At 48.5% G+C, this 22426-nt stretch overlaps 1 protein-coding gene and 1 long non-coding RNA gene across 9 annotated transcripts in view; both read left to right on the top strand.

Annotated features, from left to right (window-relative positions):
• The window catches only part of LOC110356891 (uncharacterized), a 34200-nt gene extending 31412 nt beyond the window's left edge, over positions 1-2788 (top strand). For all 5 annotated transcript variants that reach the window (XR_010473652.1, XR_010473649.1, XR_010473650.1 and 2 more), the window contains one exon: positions 1966-2788. This is a non-coding gene — a long non-coding RNA (uncharacterized LOC110356891). The remainder of the gene's footprint in view (positions 1-1965) is intronic.
• A 3852-nt stretch (positions 2789-6640) lies between these two features.
• Positions 6641-22426, top strand: part of ARID5B (AT-rich interaction domain 5B) — a 116080-nt gene continuing 100294 nt past the window's right edge. Inside the window, exons 1-3 of one of the 4 annotated variants that reach the window (XM_065068592.1) lie at positions 6641-6792; positions 6989-7249; positions 20450-20675. In XM_065068592.1, the coding sequence (XP_064924664.1) occupies positions 6772-6792; positions 6989-7249; positions 20450-20675 (508 nt within the window). In that variant the 5' untranslated portion in view covers positions 6641-6771. Of the gene's footprint in view, positions 6793-6908; positions 7250-20449; positions 20676-22426 lie in introns of those variants that run through there. The other 3 variants (XM_065068594.1, XM_065068593.1, XM_065068591.1) reach the window with 3 other exon arrangements.

Raw genomic sequence — 22426 nt, forward strand, 5'->3', positions numbered from 1 at the left:
AACCAAGAGGTCAAATATCCTTGCACAAACCAAACTGGGAAAAACAGAAAAACTCAATCCCAGACCAGAAGAGCAAGAGTTGCTATAAGCACTAAGAGCCGGGCATAGTATTGAGAGGCAATGAGGAGATGAAATCCCCTGCTTTCAAGTGAGGGCAGGGCAGAAAAAAAGCAAATTTGGAGTTTGGCTGGTTCATCCTTTGCCTGGGAAACCCACCTTGCCTTCCATGGCTTGCTCCCTGGAAGCACCAGCTGCTCCCTCCGAGATAGCTGCTTACCCTCCTCTGGGGCCCACCAAATTTATATTAAAAAAACCACTTTCTCAGAAAAAAAGCTATGATGGCTGAGACCTGTTAAGTGGAAAGAGGTCAGCTTGTTTACTTAAACCGATTTAAATCTGGCAAACCGAGAATAGCAACTTGCTTTGACCACTGACTTGGGTAAATATGGCCTGGCATTCTTACGACTATATTTCCAGCTATCCCCATCACACAGGGATATATATACATATGTATATTTTCACTAAAAACAGTTGAGTTAAATTATTTGACAGGAGCTGGATGTGAGATGGCTGGTGTTCGTGTTTCCTGAGCACCGTTTGGAAACTGAAGCCCATCGAAAGCCCTACCAGGCAACATCCCCTTCTGAGCTTTATGATGAAAAGAAATACTTTGGGTCATATTTAAGATCATTTCCAGTGGAGAGATTTTATTTGGGATTTTGTGAGAAGGCAGCTGTTTTTAGCAGCTAAATTATCATGTTTTGTGAAGTGATATAGGCAGGAAGGAAAAGCCAGGGATAGCTTGCTGGACAGTGACGGTGTTTCAGCTTTGAAATGACAATTCAGCCCTTCTGAATCCAGATGAAATGATCTCTATGGCCTCGGCTCCCTCTTTCTTTCACAGCCGTCCACGCTACCACTGCGCGTAACAAGGCATAATTTTACATAAGTAGAAGTCTGTACTCTGAGCCAATATACCAGTCACACCTGATTGAATATTGCCATTTCAGAGCTGCCATCTAATCACATTTTTCAGGCTATGTGAACAAAATAATGTTGTTATAATTACACACACTGTTTGTGTGTATGCGCGCCTGTGTATTATATATGTATAATGACATTAGGATGATAATATAGCTGTTTCTATTAGCTCTGTGGTATTAATAAGGTATGACAGAAAGTTATTTGATACCATTTGAAATCCCACTTGCATTTTCATATTGCTCTCAGATGTAATTCAGGGACTTGATTTTTATGAGTTATGGCTCTGATGTCACTTGTATTTTTGCCCGTAATAGGTCCCACTGGAGCAAAATTCATCAGACTCAATTAACAGCATCTGAAAAGTGTATCTTGGTTAGCAAGCGATCAGGCAGAAACTGCGTGGGTTCTGTTTTAGCTGACCCATCACCCTGCGCCGCTACATGAAACCAGCTCTCCAGGCAGCAGGTAGCAGCCACCTCAGCTCACTGTTACCACGAGAGCTGAACAAATATTTTTGGGGCTGCTGAAACACCAGCTCTTCCCACCCCATGGCTGGACCCCTTGTTATTGGGCTCATAATGATCTGCAACCATCCGGGCACCCTCCTAGTTTCTACATTTGCAGGTGATCCGTCCCACCACAGTCACTTTTTACTGTTAAATCTTTCAATACTCAGTGATGATTATTTCTCTTAATAAGCCTGGTCCAGGAGCCCTGGGGCAGTGGGGTGCTTGTTCCTGGTGAGCTGCTAGCAGTCCTATAGGAGAGCTAAAAACGTCATGCAGGATGATAAAAAAGAAATGCACAGTAAATAAAAATAATTCCAAGTGCGCATGTGAATTAAAGGCTGGGATTTGAAAGCTGATCTCTTGTGAGGTTTTATGCTTGGTTAGGTCGCTGATTTGGGCTGGTGGATTTTTGGGAGAGTAGATAAATGCTATGACTCCTGGTATTCTTAATGTTTCGATCTGGTGATTCCAGCGTCAGATCTAAAGGACTCCTGAAGCGAGAGACCAGTCCCAAAATCTGCTGAAGTGAACACAGGGCCTCCCAGCAACTTGGAAGGGCTTTGCATCCCACCCCAGGTGCCCAGCAGGGGCTGGTATCGCCCTCACGGCTCCATCTCCCACCCTGCACCCTCCCCGTAAAACTCCTCTGTGCCTTGAAAGCCTGGAAGAGAAAAGCTCGGAGTAGCAAATGAGCAAGTGAACTCCGGCACCCCAAAGCCAGGCTGGCTTGCCAGCCCCTGCGCCGGCACAGCCCAGCTCGCCGACTGGGTCAGGCTGGGTTTCCTTCCAAGCATAAAACCAGGCTCGAAGACTCCAATTGCTTCCTGTCTCCCAGCATGCCTGACCACAACTATTTTTAATTGTAAGGCATGAAAATAAAGCTATTTAATAAATTAACGCTTCACATGCTTTTTGGTTCAAGTCTGGCTGTTTATTAGGAGCAGCCTTATTTTGGCTTTTATGCGTTCATTTCCAGCTACTGCTCTGTCTGATCCCCATCTTATTTCCTTTGTAATCTACAGATCTTTTGTTGTTATCATTGCTGTGTTTTATGGTTTTGCATTACTTTATTGACTCGGCATACTGTAGGCTTCTTTTTTTTTTTTTCCCCTCCCTCCACTGAAAATAGCCTTTTATGAGAGGCTTAAGCAAAAGCCTGGAATGTCCAAAGGAAAGCACAGGAACATTACAACATTTTGCACATTTCTTTTGGCCAGAGAAAGATACAAAATATTCGTACAAAGAGACTTATCCAGTGCCTGCAGGACAAAATCCAACTTTTGATTATATGTGGAATTTCAATTTCTACTATAAACAAGCTGTGTATTTTTTATTATTATTATTTTGAAGTATAAAGAGTTGGGTAGGTTGAGGGAAGGCTCCTACACAATTGCTGTCAGAGCAATGATGAACACGCATACGTTTGCTGTTAAGAATGTGTATTCTTGTGTGCTGCCACCGCCTCCGTTGCTATCCCATTCAAAATGCCATCAAAATTAGAAATGTAAGCAGGATGCTGATGGTCCTACCAGCCATCAGCACTGGCTGAAGAGACACCATGGTCTGGGGGCTGGAGCCATGGGGATGGAGGGTGAACTCCCCCTTTTGCCCTTGCTGGGGTCCTTCCCCTACCCCGTGGACACTGGGAGGTGGCAGGGAAGGGACTTGTGGGACAGTGGGTGGACGGCCACAAGCATCTTGTCCTCTTCTGATGGCTCCATGAACCTTTGCCTTGAGTGAAGCAAATCTATACCTGTGGGAGACCAACTGTCCCCTCTGAGTGGTGACTGATCCTCAGTAATTGCCTTCTGCCAGTGTTTAAGACATGAAGCTGGACCACCAGCTCACACTGGAAAACAAACTTGAGATTATGGAAGTTCAGTAAGAAGGAACCTACCTACTCAGGGGACCTAATAGACATTACAGATCTGGGTCTAGAAGTGAACTTCCGATCATCCCACCATCTGAATTCTGGCTTTAGATGTAACCCTCACAGACATCATCTCACATATGGACTTTGGAGTTGAGCACCCCCAGAATGTGGAGGTGAGCTGGAGCCCTGCAGGAGCTCAATGCATGGAATTGTGGCTTGGGTCACTGTGCATGACCCCTGCCTCCCAGCATGCTGCACAGATAAGCAGTCTCTTCTGAGAGGACCAAAATGTGCCCTTGTGTGGTTATCCAGCCTCACCACCTTCTTGATAGCAGCCCTAATGCCATGGTTTGGAGGGATGCTCCACTTCCTGAGGGGCAAGATTATGGCTGGTGGGAAGGATGGGACTTTACAACTACCAAAGCTGTGAGTGATCCTCTGTGCAGTGGGCAGGAGCTCAGGGCCAGCACCGAGGCTGCCGATGGTGCCTGGGCCCTGGCTGCTGGGGCAGAAGCAGAGGGATTGAGGCACAGAGACAGGAAGTTCTCTTCTTGCTGCCCGATTATATATTGTGGGAAAAGACCTGCCTGAGATACAGAAAATGAATAAACAAATAAAAACCTGCTTGTGCCCAATATATTGTAACAATCATTTGAGGATGGTTTTATCTGTATGAGAATATAACCCTGATTAAACATGCCAAGGTCAGTGAAAACAAAGGTAGATTTCTGAAGAAATGCAGGTTACTCCAGCCGGGAGTTCACCGCAGGTGAAATGGTGCACTGCTCCCCGTTCTGCAGGGACGTACTGAGCTGTGGGTTTCCCTTCCATCACCTCCTATACCTACACATCCCCAGCAAAACATCCTCCCCTGGGTGACTGAGCTCCTGAGCACAAAGCACCAGATTTCAGAGGCCAAAAGAGCTGTTTTGCGCAACCCTCCCAAGCTGTTCTGGTTTTGCCCCTGCCTTGCCTGCACCTGCTTTCTGAAGCCCTAGGAGAGCACATCCACCTTCCCACAGCCTGAGCTCCAGCACCTTCATCTTTGGCACGCCAGTCACCTGAAGCAAATTCTACTTCCCTGGCACTGGAGATCTCTTCCACTTTGCCGCAGGATGAGCTGAGAGGCTGTGGGGCCACAGGTTGTACAGGCGCTCAGGGTATCTTAGGAGGATGTAGGGCAGGAAAGATTAAACCTTTTACAAACTTGAACAGAGAAGTTGGTATTTCCTCCAGAGGATCCAGAAGAAATGTGGTCTCCCCCTGGAGAAGCACCCAATATCTCTGGGGCGGGGCCAGAGCACCCACCCAGGCCCAGGCAAGTGCTGAGGGTGTCAGGATGAAGCCCCCACCTCACCACTGCGAGCGCTGCCCAAAATCTTGTGTCCGTTATGTGCCTTCTGCCTGGGGCCAAGCAAGCCTTCACCTGCACCTCACACAGGGGTTGCGCCTTCTTCCCTGTCACCAAAAAATTAGCATTCCCTAAGGCTGACGGTGGGGTGACCCAGTGAAGTGTCCAGCCACACCATGGCTGTGGGCTCGTTGTGCTCCATCGAAGCCATTTTGCTCCTTATGCACAACACAGGAATCTGTTTTTGCAACGTGGAACGCGCGTTCTCATATTCGGTGCACTTCCAAAGCGCCGTGTACCGGGGCCGGGGCGGCGCCCCGCGGTTCGGCCCCCAGGGGTCGCCCCGGCCGCAGCGCCGCCGCCCGCACTTGTTGCTGCCCCCCGCGCCGCGCTGTGTCGTGATGCACGCAGAGCTGACGTCACCGCTGTCGTCATTATTAAGGATCGTTATTTATTTATTTGCTTGTTTATTTATTTATTTCCGTCCCCTGCCGTTTCGCGGCGGCAGGGCCGGACCTGCCCCGCTGGGGCGGCTTCAAACGTGTGTCCGCGGAGGGGGCTTGGGGGAAATAAACCAAAATAGGGGGTGAAAGTACCAGCATTAGAGAACGGCGCGGGGGGGGGGAGGGAGGAGGCAGGACTCCGCGGAGCCGCTTCTCACCGCTCCCTCCACCACCCCACGGAGCCGCAGTTGGCTGCGCTGGCGCGCAGCGAGGCAGCATCCAGGAATAAGGGTGGAAGGGACAGAACCCCACCGAAGTGACCGGCCCGTCACTGCCCGGGGTTGGGTGGGGGCTCTGCGGGAGCGGAGGGCCGCGCTCCGCCGCCGGCCGCAGCAACATCTACCTGCGGGGCTGCAGCTCATGGGGCCCCGATGGAAACTTTCCGCGCCCGGCGCCGCGGGCGGCCCTTCCGCGGGTGCGATGCCGGGAGAAGGGACCCCTTGCCCCGCGGAGCCGGCAGTCTTCACTCCCCTCCCTCGCCGGGGCTGTCCGCGGCGGCGCACAAATCTGCCCGCGTTAGCGCGGGGTCGCGGAGGCTCCGCGGGATGCGCAGAGCCCGCGGCTGTCCCCGACGCTTGGTGCCGACGTGGGGGTGACGGGCGGGGCTCAGGTGAGAGGCCTCCCTGGTCCGCAGGGCGCGTAGCCGCCCTGTCCACCATCCCGCGCCTCTCCGCGGCAGCGGCTCCGGCAGCGCCCGGCGGATCAGTAGTGCCGGCACGTCCCGCTGCGCGCTCCGCGGGCGCGCAGGGAGCGCGCTCCTCTCCGCCGCCGCGGGACGCGCCTCCCCGCGCCCCCTCCCTGGTTTCGTTGTTTTCTCTCGCCGAGCCGCGTCTCTCCGCGCAGCGCAGCGGCGCATGAATATTGATGTGTTTATATAATCGATAACCCACTTTCTTCCTTTCCCGGAGAAAAACGATAAATAAATTAAGGACGAGCCGCCCGCCCTCCAAGGGCCGCCAGGGCGCCCGGCCGGGCCTGCCGGCAGGGAGGGGGCGGCCGGGCAGCCCCGCTCCCCGCTCCGCTCCGCAGGGCCCGGCGGTGGGAACGCGGCGGCCCCGCCGGGCGCGCGCGGGGACGAGCAGCGCCCCTCGCGCCGCAGGAAATGGTCTTTATATTAGACATATACAGGCAGGTCCTGTCAGATCCGCAGCGCGCCCGCACGCCCTTTCGGCCCCCCAAAAATCGCCGGGCGCCGCGAGGGCCCTCGTCGCCGGCCCGCCGCCCCCGTGTCTCCCCCCGGGAGCTCGCCACCGCCCCGCGGCATTTTTAGCGGGCCGGGGCGGGCGTCTGGGGGCCGGCCGGCATCGGGCGGCGGCGGCGGCGGGGCGCGGCGGGGCGCCGGCGGGGCGGCGGAGCGGGGGGCGGGCGGCGGGGGGGGGCGTCGCCGTGCGCTGCGGGGCGGGGGCCGGTGGCGGCGGCGGGGCGGCGCGGGGGTGGCGGCGGCGGGGGGCGGCGGGCGGCGGGGCCGGCTTTGCCCTGCCAGGACCTGCCGGGCTCCATTCACGCCAACAAGTTTGGGAGAATGTTGAGTTCAATCACGCCGGAGCCGCGATGGAGCGCAGCGCACTGCAGGTACCGCGCCGCCCCGCGCCGCCCCGCCCCGCCGCCGCGGAGCCTCCGCGCCGCTGCGCGCCCCCTCCCCTTCCCACCGCCCTCCCGCCCTGCCCTCCTTCCCTCCCTCCGCCCGCCCTCCCTCCTCCTGCGCGGCGCTGCGCGGCGCGGCGCGGAGCCGGCGCTGATGCCGCTGCCGTGTTGTTGTTCCCCGCAGTGGGTCGGCGCCCCGTGCGGCTCGCACGGCCCCTACGTCTTCTACAGGGCGTTCCGCTTCCAGCGCCGCGGCGGCGGCCGGGCGCGGGTCCTCTCCCTCGGCGACTTCTTCTTCGTGCGGTGCCGCGCGGAGGAGCCCGCCTGCATCGCGGAGCTGCAGCTGCTCTGGGAGGAGCGCACCAGCCGGCAACTTCTCTCCAGCGCCAAACTTTATTTTCTCCCCGAGGACACCCCCCAGGGCAGGACCAGTGACCATGGCGAGGTGGTAAACGCAGCGCCGGCCCCCTCCTCTCGCGCCCGTCCCCACCTGCATGCCCGGGCTCGGCTACCCCCCCGCTTCCCCCACCCGCGTCCCTCTCCTCGCGGTGCGTGGCGGGGCAGCGCGGAGGGGCCGCGCCGTCGGGGCGCTCCGGTGCGCGCTGCCCGGGAACTTGTGCGGGCGGGAGCTGGGGGGGGGAGTCAGGGTGCGGGGCGCCCCCGGCCCGGCGGGCAGCGGAGTGCGTGCGGGGATCGCCCTGCCCTTCTCCGGCTTCGTTAACGAACAAAAAACCCAAAACAAACAGAAAAGAGGGGAAAAAATGTTGGGGGGGATTTCGATATTGTTCGGGGCTTTTTTGTAGTATTCGATATGTTTAAGAGGGCGGAAATTACGAAATGGAGGCTGAGGGAGATCAAAAGCTATTGAGCTGGCAGGGACGTGTTGAATAAAGTGATAAATGACAGGTACGGGAATAATACATTCAAATAACTTGCAGATATGCCTGGGCGTATTTCGGAGCCGCCGCGCGGCCGGCGCAAACACGCTGCGCGCCGGCACCCCCCGCCGGCGGCCGCGCAGCCCCGCGCCGGCTCCGCGCCCGCCCCGCGCCGCCCGGGATGGGGCCGCGCAGGTTGCGCCCCCGCTCCCCGCCCCGGGCCGCTGCCCCCGCCCCCATCCCCGCTCCCTCCCGTTATTTGCTTTTCAAATTTATTGCTTCAGCACGGTCCGTGATCTGGGGAGGGGGAAGGATGAGGTACCCAGAAAGGGCTGCGGGGATGGAGAGGGTCCCCGAGAGGGGCTGAAAACGGGGCGGACGAGATGTTTTAGGGGAACTTCTGTTGAAGATACCGGGGGGGGGTATAGGTACAAGGAGGGGCGGCTGTCCGCAGGGGCTGTTTTCAGAGGCACGCGTGGCTATAGGTGCCGATGTGGTCGTGTACCCATATCCATACGTACGCAGTCGAAACGCGTTTCAGAGCCGCCTTCGCTCACTGCCACCTCTTCACTTTAATTTTCTGTGCGTGCCACTGAGATAAGGGAGCCTTTTCCTAAGAATCAGGGAGATGACAGTGAGCAATGGATGCTCTGAAATTGCCCGTGGTGACTATTTAAAACTGTGCCTGTGTGTGTCTTGTGTGTGTGTGTAAAATGAAAGATATTTGGAAGGGAGGGGGGTTGGGAAAGGGACACAAATCATTTTAATACGCCTTAATGATCAGCTCATGTTACTGTGGTAGGAACATCAGAGAAAATTAATCCTACCATTATGAGTAAAACGCTGCTCGGGTACTAGAGTTCTCAGCTGCATGTACCTTACTAATAATATGCACAATTTTATTTATTTTTACATGCAAACACTGCTAGTAATTAGCTATGTGATAATACTTGTGCATTTCATTGGGGCTTTAACTGATGTCATTCTGCATTATTCAACCATATGAAAACAATTTTCAATTAAGATAATGGCACGCCTTGAAATTATGCAAATGCTGGTTGTATTGTGCAGAATAATTATGACAAATGTAAAGCAGGTAAAAAGTTTCCTAATGCAGTTGTGTTTTACACCCCGGTGATGTCATTTCCCCTCTGGCCTAAGTTAGTCATTCATTAGCAGAGTAGCAGCAGCAGCAACAGCAACAGCTCTGAGTGATACTTCTCTGGCAGGGAGCCTACAGAAACCGGCACTGAGAGCCAGGGCCTAGAGAGGGCAACATAACACTCCCATTAAGAAATGTACTTTGTTTTCACTTACTCCATTAACTTGTTTATAGACATCGGAATGATTTTTTTTATTATTGATTTTTAATAGTTTGGAACAATTCGAATTGCGCTCGGGGTTGCACAGGCAACCGAGAGACAAAAGGCTTGGTGCTGGCTGGTGCTTTGCAAAGCGCTGGCTGTTGGTAACTGGCTTCATGGGCACGCAGGGGAGACTGTTTCACCCAGCTGCCCCACAGACGTGGTTCCTTACGTAAATGACATGGCTAGCTGTCCCCAAAGTGGCGTGGGACTGCTGAGGGGGTAAAATACCTTGTCTTTAATTCAGGGAGTGGGGATGAAGTGAGTTGGTGCTTCAGTGTGTATTGCAAATCCACGGTGTCCGGCACAGAGGGTGCCAAGGATGCCAGCTGTCAATAAAATTGTTGGTGATGGGAGCGAGTGGTTGGATCGCAGGCTTGTGATCGAGCCCAACGGAGATTTAGACATAGTCGCTAGCAGCTATCCGCGCTAGCAGCATGATTAATAGGAGCAGCTTGCTGCCTGTTTTGTGTAATAGCGGCATTGACACTATGACAATATTCAGCTAGTGGCTGCGAGGAGGGATGAGAAGCAAGGAGGTATGTAATGCTTCTGTTACTCAGAAATTTCTGATGGCGGATTTTATCTGATTGCCAAATGTTTGAGCTAATCAGTGATAAGTGTAAATATAAGTCTTTTTATAGCTAGCTGAATTCATCATCCAGACTTAAATATAACCCTGACGGCTGCTAAAACTGGATATTTCCATACGCTGGGGCCCAGACCCGGTGAAGGGTTCAAGCCCAGGTGTGCTTCCACCAAGGGACCCCCTCCTCTGCCTAAGGCTCAGCATCCCCTTAACCGCAATCTCAGTGTATGGCAAACATGGGATGGGGTCAGTCGCATGCTGCACGTATGAGCACTCCTGGCTTTTGATGTTTATTGCATCCCAGGCAATGGAGAGGCTGGGGCCAGGTCTGGCATCAGGTTTGGAACAGTGGTCTTGATGTGCAGGAGCGGTGGAAACGTTTTTGTGAGAGTGATGCTGTCTTGGAGGACGCTGTTAGGTGAGCTAGAAGAGTTTTGCTCTATTTCACTGAAAACTTTGTTGCTGCTTTTAAAACACAGAGGCCCAGTTGTGCTGCCCAACCTTACCGTTAAGCCCGAATGCTACAGCAGGTGCAGTGCTGGTTGGAGAGTGGGAGCAGCCTTCTTCTCTCCAGTGGGGAAAAAGTAGCTGGCTGCTGTTCCTGGGGGGGGTGGGGGGGTCACCACTGAAGTGGAGAAAGCGTCTGTTTTGCTGGAGGAAGTTGCCTCCTTGCCCTGGTTTTCTTGGCTGCTCTTAGGCTGGCATGGTCCCCTGTGCCACCTCCCGCATGGGATGGGAAGACCTCCATGGTGGCAGGTGCCTTGTGCAGGGTTTGGAGGAGGATGCTCAGGGGCAGCTGTCAGAGCACACACTCGTACTTGAAACGTTTTCATGGGGCACATGTAGGAAGCAGCCCCCCAGCTTTTCCAGTGCCCGACTGTGAGAAGTAGGTGCTGTCAGCCAGCTGGTCCCCTGGTGTAGTGCCCTGGACCCACAGAGCTCAGGGGGCACAAGGTGGGCTCAGCCCCTGAGCCCTGCAGCCCATGGGGTCCTGGCTGAATCCTCCTCCAGCTCATTTACTCCTCTTCTGCTCCAAGGGGCAGCGTGGGGCTGTGGCCTGGCTGACCTTTGCAGAAGCAGTTCTAGAGCAAAATGCTTGTTAGTGCCTTGTATTTTCATGTTTTTGAAGGTGTTGGCATTAATTAGACTGGGCTTAAAAATAAATATATCAAAGCTAGTTCTTGTTAAATCCAGGGATGGTATTTGATGTGATGTGTACAATTCCTAAAAAACCCAAACAAGCAACTGATTTATTTTGCATGGTGTGACGTTCCCTGCACTGCCCTGTGTCACAGTGAATGCTGGCTCCACCGAGGCCGGCCTGTCGGTGGGAATCTGTCTGCCTTTGGTTCATTCAGCAGCAGCTGAGTTTACTACGAACTCGTGTTGATTTCATCTCTTCTCCCAAACTGGGGATCTGATGCAATGCTTTTCGCCTTGCAAATAATCCTTACTCATGCAAGTAATTTACATGAGTAAGCGTTGCTCATACAGAGGAGAGGAGACAGCTAGTTTCCTGTAATTGTTTCCCTAGCAGTATTTTGCATTTTCAGACTAATTGGGGCAGGGGGGAAAGTCACTCCATAAATGTATGTTTTTTATAATTGCAGAAGAGATTCTTCCAGAAGGTTAAGGGAGGCGGTGGGTTTGTTCTCTCTTAATTTTGGGACAGATGCTCACAGCATCCCTCAGAAGCCTGACGCGTTTCTAAGGGTCTCTTCACGTGCGGAGGTCCTACCTCAGCATGTGAAACTAGAGCAGGTTGGCCCGAGCGTGGTGTCTAAGACCGCTGGTGCTTTATTGCCATCCCCCTTGAAAAATGTGCTACTCCCTTTGCACGGTAGTACATTTTTTTTTGAGAGAGACATAGGAATCTGTACACTCTGATTTGAAATGAGAATGGCCCCGTTTTAGTCTCCACGTTGTGCACCTTATGCTCGTATCTGTCAACACTGATAATGACAACAAGTTTCAAACATGCAGATTATGATTATTAAAGGGTGCTTTAAAAATCATGCTAATAGCATCAATCTCCAATGTACACATGCTCAAATTAATTCAGCTTTGGAAATCAGGCGCACCGTAATAGCAGTGTTAGAGAAATGGCATTTGTCATAAAATATCATGGTTTTTGTAATTGCATATCCACTCTGTATATTTTTATCTCTCTCACCACCAGTAGCATATGCTGGCAAAGGAAAGAGAGGGCAATGATATTGCTCAGAGAAGCCACATGTTGCTAGCCATTAGCCAGCAATCTGGCATATCTAGTCACTTAAGATAGATTCCTTTTTTTTTTTAACCCCCCAGCCCCCCCTTTTTTTTTTGCCCTGCTTCCCAGTGCATTCAGACTGTAAAATACACCCACTGCTCTCCAGAGTTGCTGTCCCCAGTCTGATCAGTGGCACTGAACATTAAACTCTTGTCTTTGGAGAATAATAGGCCTCACATGGTACACCCTCAAGCATGTTGAGATACTGTGCAGGCTGGAAAATAAAAATGTTCTAATTGTGTCTTTTAAATAAGCATAGGAGTGAATTAATTAGACTATATTTTGTCTTTAGTTGCTTAGTTACACAATAGTATTCCTAAGCACAAGTAAGATAAATTGGCTCTTTTTGTGCTGCTTGTCCCTTAATCATAATTACTGTATTGCTCAGGAGAGTAACACATACATAGATTTTGCATTTTTAATAATATTCAAACAATATGCGAATGATATAGAAAGTATGTTCTGATTCAAGCTCTTATATGCTTTTATTCAGGAAGAAGTTCTATTGCTAGGGGAGCAATATTTGCATTAGTTGCTCAGAGATGTAGTTCTGGGAAATACATAATTGAAATATTCTTGCAATGCTTGTTCTGGCCCTTTCATTCGCATTCAAAATAACAATGCCTTAAGTCTCCGAACAGTCATCCACTCTTGATTTAAGAGCTTTTTTCTTTGTGTGTGTGTGTGTTAGTGTGTGTGCAGTGTGGGTTCACACCCAGCGCTAACCCTGCAGAGCCTAGACGTTTGCGTGATTCATAGTGTCGTATCAAGTTGAGCTTTTTATTTTGTAGCTAAAATGCAGTCAGAAGGTCAGATGAACATCGGCATTTTATGGCGTTAATCCAATGACCTTAATGCTTGGCAAGCGTCCATGTTTCTGTGCGAAGGTGCCAGGGTTATAGATAATAAAAGAGTTTGTTTTCATTTTCTGGATATTTTAATCTTTCTTTGCAAAACGCAGCCTCGGGTTTGGGGGGCTTGGGGCTGCTCCCGGGGGCAAAAACTTTAATGTCTTCCTGAGTTGTTGAAGGTTAGCTGCTAATGATGGGCAGATTGATACAGATACGGAACAATGGAAGGTTCTGGCAAGAAACCCCCTAGACATGCTCAGTGGATGTATGTGAAAATTGGCTCCATTGTTCTGCTGTATGAAAAGCAAGTAAATTATTTACAGATATTTGCTAATTAAAGCACATATTGTTTTACCAGCACAATAGAACACAATATAACAAAAGACAAAAGAATAAGCTTGCATAATTTAAACCTGCTAATGCAATGTACTCCTTGTTAAGAAAAATATAATTATGTAATCTACGAGGAAAGCTGTACTGTACTGTAACTGTAGTAGGCAAAATTAGGAATGAATTGCTTGTCAGCTTGCCTAAACTAAAACAGCTCTTCGAGATCTGTGAGCTATCTGACGGGAAAACATTTTGACTGAAGCCTATTTTCTCTTTGGTCAGAACTTCTATCTGCAACGACAGATATAAATTCAATTTGAACCTCTGCTTGGGAGTGGGAGGAGGGAGAACAAACCACCCCAGAAATGAAGGAGGAGGCATGCGGTAGAAATGTCAAGTCTGGCTGCTCACAGCCGTCCCTCTGTGTGCTCCATCCCCACCCCACTTCTGGCCCAGATGTACCAGTATCCCACAAAGCATCCTACAGAAACACGGTGCTGCCCTGCCCCAGGACATTTTGCGTGTATCACTTTGGGTTCCTACTGGGTCATGTGGAAAAAGCTGCTTGCTAATACCAGGGAAAGTGAATACCATAGGACTTCACCTGCGTCCTTTATCTTGGTCTTGTCTTTTGGGTTTTGGACCCCAGCAGATGGGATGAACACATTGGAATGTACTGCTCTCCGTCAATGCAAGTTTCAGACAGCTACCTGTGGCTGTGCCTAAGCTGGGGAAATACCTGTCACCTGAATTTAACAAGATCATTATAGCCCTTTAAAGTAATTAGCGAAGGATTAACAGATGAAAGGTTCTGCCTTGGCCTGTTTAAAATTCTCTCATGTGCCAGGTAAATCCCTGGTCTGTACTGTTCTGTTCTCAAAGCTCTCCCTATATGTTTGTGGGTGGAGAGCGATGGTCCCCACACGCTGGCATCTTCAGGGAGCATTGCAGGCCCAGAGCCCAGCGGTCAGTTCCGCTCCAGACATCCTTTGGGACACATCTGTCTGTCCTGGGCTAAGGGATGCCTGAGGAGATGGCACCAAAATAGGCACTCGGGGCAGGGAAAGGGGAAAAGAAAGACCCCGCAGTCTTAAGAAGCCCTACGTACAGATGCAGTCCACAGCAGGTGGTAGAGAAATGGGACCTTCTTACTCCGGAGAAAGTCTCTGAGAGCAAAGCAGTCCTGTACAAATGTTCTCTGCCTGTTCGGGGCTGAATATGGTCCCTGGAGGAAAGCTTGGGTGAAGTACTGCTTGTAGGACATGAGTCTGGAGACCTGGCTTCAGATTCCTCACTGACATTTGGCAAGTGGGTTAGGGCTGAATGGAGATGGCCTCGTTTTTACCACTGTCCCAAAGCTCTGGTAGCATCTGTAGGGCAGAGAAGAGCTCTGGACTGCAGACTCTGCTAACAGGGCTTTTTGGTTTGAATGTGTGGTCAAGTAAGGGTGACGGTACTTTCCTCAAACATCCAGGTAAATACTTTGCTACAGGAGAGGTGCTTATTGGAAATAAGCCCCCTTCTTCCTTTCTCCACCTCCACAACACAATCTTCTGCCCCTCTAAGGGATCTGGAGTGGGGAACCAGATTCCTGGGGCGAGAACTGCGTTGTAGCTCAAGGTACAGGAAGGTTCTTGTTACCTAAATCGCGAAAAAATTAAAAAATACATGGCATATAAAAAAAGCTCAGAATAATAGCGGCCTTTATGCCCAAGTGAAATATGCAGTTCTATTATCCTCGGTGAATGCAGTCCATAAGAGTCGCACTGTATTTTTTGCTCCCATGGATGAATGTGTTTTCATCAGCAATGTACTGGGTTGTAAAATATGCATCCCCAGCTATCTACCATGCTAAAGGTTTCAGTAAAAAGGCTTGAAGATGTTTTCTAATGCAAATTGTACTGATCAGATAAATGACACGCAGTGTCTCGTGTAATTATTGGCAAGAGTTTTTACAGTACGTCTCCTGTTTCTCTCTAGGCCGCATATTTGATGTTAGGAGACAGCCAAGCAGGTGTTCAACTCACTCGTGCCCTCCAGAATTCCTTAAATGACCTCTGGAAGCACTGGAGTGAAAACAGTCTCAGCATGTCAAAATTTTGAGATATCTCAGTCGCCGTAATTCTTTTAAGGCTGCCTCGGCGTGTTTTAAATATAAATCTTTCCTAGTTATTGGCAATGAGTGAGGAGTTGTGACGTACCGTATGCGGGTGTGCAATCAAGATGTACGACCTCCTTGTGCTGCCCTGTGACTCCCTGCCTTGTAAGAGTTAATATTTCTTCTAAAAAATAATTATCCGCTTTAAACTATTATAACTGCCTGACCTCTTTCCCTGAATGTAAGTATTTCAGCCATCTGCTGAGTCAGGCAATATAGCATTTTGTGCTTTCAGGAGGCTGTGATGGTTGCTTAGACAACAGTGACATAATATTTAAGCATAACAGCTCTCAAGAAGATACTGTCCCTTCCTCCCTGGATGACTTCTCTGAAAATGCAGATCTGATGTGCTCTTTAACAACAACAACAAAAAAAAGAAGGATGAGAAGGTTTTGTATCACCATCTTTCTTGAAACATCTCCGTGTTTGCCACTTGATAGGTAAAAGTATTGTACTTTGCTCAGGAGTCTTGTAATATGTGCTAAAATTATAGGCTGACGAGATACCTGGTTTTATAGAAACAGAAGAAAAAGCATCTCTTTATAGTCAGTGCTTATTTTGAGATTTAGACAACTTTGTGGCTGGGAAAAGCATTGCCATTGGTCAGTCAGAATCCAGAGAGGCCCATCCGAGATAAATCTCATTCCTGAGCAGTGCTGGCTGTTGCCTCCTGCAAACCTCATCTTGCTGTAGTGAGAAAAAACTGCAATTAAAGACTTAGCCATGCAGTGGAGACCTCTTAAACATATCACTTCAGAGCATAGTTAATACACCATAAGTTGTTTTTTTGTATAGATATATATATGCACTGTACACGACGTGGGTGGTTTTTCATGTTTACACAGAGATATAATTATGAATGACATGAAGGCTATAAGCAAATTTCTTTAATCTTCTGAAGGTTTGTTAGTCATGTGTCACTGTGTACCTGGGTTTTATTTATTCAACATCTGTATTCCTTTGTCATCTCATTGAAGGGGTTTCTCTAGAAGGGCTCCTGCAGTAGGTGCGCAGCAGTTGATACAGAATGGCTATGGGGGCTCCTGCAGCTGGCAGAGCCCTGTAGGTCCTGAAGCAACTTTTGTTGTGAGAAATTTTTGCTCAACAAAAGATGACCCTTTTGTCACCTGCTGCTCCAAAGAGAAAAAAAAAAACAACCCAGACCAACCCACAACTCATAGCTTGGGTCTGGACACTTGGAAAGGTTGCTTAAAGATGTGCAAAAGCTTGGCAAGGTGCATCGAGATCCCAGAGCTGATGAAATCATTGGGTGGCCTCTGTTTGGGTGGCATTGTGGCAGATGACCTCCTGTGTCCGCAAAATGCCAAGATGTCGGGAAGACAGCCTCTCTAGAAGCTGCATGTGGCTCAGGCTCCTCAGAAAGAAGGGGCTGAAGCTACCTGCTGTATTTTGCTGGGTGACAGTGTTTGTACGATGAGGCCGCAGGATGAAAATTGATTTCACTAAAGCATTTGACACAGTCTCCCACAGCATCCTTGCAGCTAAACTGAGGAAGTGTGGACTAGATGATCAGGTAGTGAGGTGGACTGTGAACTGGCTGAAGGAAGGCAGCCAGGGAGTTGTGGTCAATGGGACAAAGTCTAGTTGGAGACCTGTATCTAGTGGAGTCCCTCAATAGTACCAGGACCAATACTATTCAATATATTAATCAATGACTTGGATGAGGGAATAGAGTGTACTGTCAGCAAGTTTGCTGATGACACCAAGCTGGGAGGAGTGGCTGACATGCCAGAAGGCTGTGCTGCCATCCAGAGACCTGGACAGGCTGGAGAGTTGGGCAGGGAAAAATTTAATGAAATATAACAAGGGCAAGCCTAGAGTCTTGCGTCTGGGTAGGAAAAACCCCTGGTTCCAGTATAAATTAGGAAATGACCTGTTGGAGAGCAGCGTAGGGGAAAGGGTCCTGGGGGTCCTGGTGGACAACAGGATGATCATGAGCCAGCCCTGTGCCCTCCTTGTGGCCAAGAAGGCCAATGGCATCCTGGGGTGTATTAGAAGGGGGTCTGGTTGGTAGGCTGAGAGAGGTTCTCCTGCCCCTCTACTCTCCCCTGGTGAGACCACACCTGGAATATTGTTTCCGGTTCTGGGCCGCTCAGTTCCAGAAGGACAGGGAACTGCTGGAGAGAGTCCAGCACAGGGCAACAAAGATGATGAAGGGAGTGGAGCACCTCCCTTATGAGGAAAGGCTGAGGGAGCTGGGGCATTTGAGCTTGGAGAAGAGGAGACTGAGGGGTGACCTCATTAATGTTTATAAATATGTAAATGGTGAGTGTCAGGAGGATGGAGCCAGGCTCTTCTCAGTGACAACCAATGATATGACAAGGGGCAGTGGGTACAAACTGGAACACAGGAGGTTCCACTTAAATATGAGAAGAAACTTCTTCACAGTGAGGTTGACAGAGCCTGGAACAGGCTGCCCAGGGGGGTTGTGTGTAACCTCATCTGGGTGTTCCTGCTCCGGCGAGGGGATTGGGCTGGATGAGCTTTTGAGGTCCCTTCCAGTCCCTGACATTTTGTGATTCTGTGAAAATGTCTCTGGAGATGCGATCCCTCTTTGGCGAGACTGGTGTTGGCAGTGGCGTTCAGAGGAGGACCGTGGTCCAACCTGTGGTGTGGGGGGAGTTGGGGAGGAGGTGGCTGTTTGTCTCTGAATTGAGCCGAAAATAAACAAGCTCAAAAAATGAAGCAGGTCTACCCAGTCCCACTGTGTGTAAGGCAGGTCAACCTAAGGCAGGCACCGAGATATACAGGGTAATTTTTCTGTTTTCTGGCTAGAAGTGAACTCACCCCTGTTTCCATGGTGCAGCCATGGTGATTCCCAGTGGCACAAGGGGAGGACATGAGGCCAGAGCTGGTGTGGAAGGATGGCTGGGTGCTGGAGAGGTGGCTTCAGCCACCCTCACGAGGGGCTCATCCTGTGGCCATTGCCTCTGCAGGCCAGGCCTGGCCCCAGCCCCGCTTCTTTCGGGGCAACCCCGAAACCCCACAGCAGTGTCTCTAATGTTAGGAACGGCTCTGGATTTTGGGGGGGTTGGTGGCTGTGGAGCTGCAGTTGCAGCGGGTGCAAGATGGACATTGCTTCACCCTTGTTACAATAGGCTTGCTTTTTTTTTTCTTCCTTTTTTTTTTTTCTGTGTACACATCATGTGCGTGTGTGCGAAGGTTGTATTCTCAAAAACAAGTTTATTCATTGATGATGTAATAGTGATTGTACTTTTCTTTTGGTTAATAAATTGTCTGCTCAGCTTACTTTGTATTCCAGCCAAAATTAGTCATACCAGTTCTTGGAAAGGATATGAAGAAACTAGTAATTGAAATCATAATCATTTGATCATGAGAGCTATTTGGAAAATAATATTTTAACCAAAAACACGTCTGATCTCCAAGTCAGGTTTGTTTTTTTTTTAAACTGCTGCTAGATAGATTTCTCTAGTGTTGAATATTAGAAATTGTGTAGTAGCTGGCGATGGTATTCAACATCCTAAAAGAGGACTTCATCCAGAAATTGCTGAGACTGTCTGAAGGCAGGCTGATGTTTATATATGTTTTATTTTTTTTTCCATCCTGACATTTAATAATCACCATGTAATAGCTATAAAATGCATAGCAACTACAGCTTTTTTATTTCAAGTGGATGGTGTAATGAAATCGGGTGAAACCATCCATTGAAATTGTACTTTGTAGTACCCAATGCTTGTTTACAGAGTATTGACGTTTGTCATAAACAGAGATTTAAAACATCGCTGTTATTGTTTGTTGTTCGGAGGAAGCTCTTATGCTGTGCAATGATAAAGGAAAATATTTTTTTAGAAGCTTGCTTAGCACATAAGCATGCAGTTCATTTCTGACCAAATATTTGTTATTGCACTAAATGTAATGAAGGTGCCTGCTTATAAAATTATTTGGTGTTATATAAGGGAGAGAGGAATATCAGATCTGCTTATTTTTTACCACCAGAGATACTTCAGGTTTTGTATTGTGTGTAGCTTATCACAATAAAGCTTGCTTTTTTTTTTTTTCCCTATTGAGCAGTATTTTATTTCCTGAGGAATTTGTTCAGTGGAAAAAAAAAACACACAGAGAGAATCAATTGTGCTTTTCTCTTTGTTTAATAACTCAAAGAATTCCTGTCCCTTTTGCAAATACTTGTGTTTATTTGAGAGAAAAATTGGATTCTGGTTTATTTATTTCAAGAACCTGTAACCTTACTTAGTGCTAGAAATGTGCGGTGTGCAAGGTGTGGTATGCAGCCAGCTCTCATTACAACATAAATTATTTCTGCCTTTTTAACTAAAAATTCTTGAGTGTATCTTGCTGGTTATGTGTGTATGTTTGTTTGTTTGTTTATTTTTTTGAGGCTTTCTTGAGCCCTTGCTTGCTGGAGTCAGCTGTAAAACATTCTGCTTATTCATCATGACTGAGAGGAGTTGATTGTTTCCTGGAAGGGTAAAATTCAGCAATTAGAGCTGTTTAATTCGAGTATATGTTCTGGAGGCTAAACTAAGTTTAAGTGCTTTTCTTAGAATGTATGTTTAAGAATGGAAAAAAATTACAGTTCTGATCTTGAAAAAGGTTTTAAGAAACATGAGAATGTGCAAGTTTCTTTTGGTGGGAAGCACATAACATTTATGTAGTATTTCTTTTGGGATTACATCACAGTTTTATTTAATTTTTAGGACAAAAGTTAAATTCAATATTTGTGTATAAGCCAAGGGAAAATGTACCATAAACACAGGAATTTTCTGGTGAGTCAGAGTTCCAAGAATCTGAGATTTACTTAGTCCATTTATTTCAGGACTAGCTATAACCATTAGTCATCCAGCCATGAATTTTTACATTTGCAGCTAATTGCACCTAAAAAACAAACTTTCCCTCAAGGCTTTGGGTTATACAGAATGTGATTTGGCAACCTGCATTTCAAATGCCTTTTAGGATCATTGCCCCCATCCTAGAAATTGTCTTTAGATCTTGTGTATTTGCTTCAAGTAAACAACTAATATTTCCACTTAGGTGGCAGGAGGAATAAATTAAGTACTAGCTATTCTGCATTACAGAAAAATTAATCTGCTAACAGCAAGATAGGCTTTTCCATTAGTCTACAGTGGGGTGGCGTTTACAGGTTTATCAGTCATCATGGAGCCTCGTGTGACGTGTCGTCTTCTCATTTTACGGCTTCTTGCAGGATGAAGTTATTGCTGTTTCAGAGAAAGTTACGGTGAAGCTCGAGGACTTGGCAAAATGGGCACAGTCCGATTTCTCCAAGTGGAAGTGTGGTTTCCGGGCTGAGCCGGTCAAACCGATGGATGTGGGGAAGAATGGGCAGAAGGAGGCCTTGACGAGATACAGACAATCCACGCTCAACAGCGGCTTGAACTTCAAAGACATTCTGAAGGAGAAGGCTGACCTTGGTGAGTATCCCTTACTTTCTGCTGGGGCAGGGGGACTTGTCAGGGAGCAACTTTTGGAGGCAGATGAGCCTTATCCTGCCGAGCCGTCGACGATTCCCAAGGTACGTCTGTGCTTGGGGCAGAGGTGTGGTGATGAGCTGCCTGAGCAGGATGGGTGGTGGTGCTGGTGGTGAGCTCATCACGGCTCTTTCCAGCTTAGCGTGGGGTAATGCTGTGATACCCGTCTGCTCTGTAGACATGTCCCTGAGCACTCAGGCTCAACCCTTGAAGATGTGCGCCCAAGTAATTGCCAAGGGCTCTCCCTGGGGCTCTGCAGGCTGGGAGATCAGGTCAGAGCTGTGCATGGGGAGAGGAGCCGTGATACCTCTTCCCGAGGCCTCCTCCAAGAAGCAGGGGAGAGCGGAAGCCTTTCACTTCTCACATCCCATGTTCCAGAAGCACAGGATTGTCACCTGCTTCTAGAGCTAGTCTTGTCTCTGTGCGGTCATCTTTGTGTGATGTTTGGTAGAGAGATGTCACTTCCTTAGCCTTCTATAGGGTATCCTTGTGAGCTTTATGTTACTATACAGTGTCAGCCCCCTGTGAGCGCCCTGCTGTTCTCTCCAGATAGGGCTGTGTTTTCTTTGCCTGTCCATTTTTAGGGAGGGAAACAGTAGCTCCGCTACTTTGGATGGTTGCAGGCAGGCTTGTGGCTCTGGGTCTGCTTTGGTGCGCAGATACTCTCACCTCTAAAATCCACGGTGAGAGTCCAAGGTCCAGGGGAGATGAGTCCTCTCTTAGTAAACGTGCCTGTTTGTGGTATTAGGACCTTGGATGTGTAATAGCTGTCAGAGACAGTGCTTTGAAGTGCATCCCAGGGATGTTTCTCTATTGTACCAAGCTTTTAACAAATGTTCCAAGTTTGAAGAGTATCAACTTTAGGCTGTAATGCATGAAAAGGTAAGAAATTAAAAGCTAAGGCTGATATATGTGAGGAAATGCTTTTGTACCTACGTGAACAGGAGATGCCGCGCCAAGTTCAGTTTTATAACAGCACGACCGTATTGGCATCGAAGCCAAGTTACACTAAGCTGAAGATCTGTCTTGGAGGATTTATCTTCTGCATCTCGTTTTTCTGATCTTATCAAATGGTGAAGTGATTTTGTCAATCTCAGATTTCACCATGAGATATGTAGGTTGGAAGATTAAAGTGCAGTTGGAAGTTGAGATATTTTTCATTCCATCTCTGGGAAAAAAAAATAACCTGTGCAATTCTTTCTATTTTCCATTGCTTTTCTGTGTGTGTTGGGTTTTATTTCTGGTTCTTAATTACATGCCATAATTTTCTCTGCTATTGCCCCAACATCTTCGTTACGCACTACATTTATTTGCATTTGTTTGTTGTGTCAGAAGAATCTTAATGTTTTTCAGACAACTTTTGTGTGTTAATGTTTTATTGTTTTTAACAAACAAACAAACCCTTGTGGTAAGTTACAAAATTGCAATTATCTGCCCTAGGAGCCAAAGAAAATGATCTATAAGCCCAAAGCTTATAGTTTCATGGTAGGCCTTTGAAAGTAGGGGTTATATTGAAAACATTTATGGAATGCAAACTATATGGTATAATTTTGATAACCCACATTCTGATGTTGCTCATTTTTGGTTGGTGGCTTTGGCTTTATTGTTTGGTCTTTTTTTTCAGTAGAAAGGGGTATTTTGACTAGTGTTTGATTATAATTACTTTTTTCTTCGTCATGACTGGTTGGCAGGAG

The sequence above is a fragment of the Columba livia genome, chromosome 6 (assembly GCF_036013475.1).
Source record: "Columba livia isolate bColLiv1 breed racing homer chromosome 6, bColLiv1.pat.W.v2, whole genome shotgun sequence".
In the NCBI taxonomy this organism is placed as follows: domain Eukaryota; kingdom Metazoa; phylum Chordata; class Aves; order Columbiformes; family Columbidae; genus Columba; species Columba livia.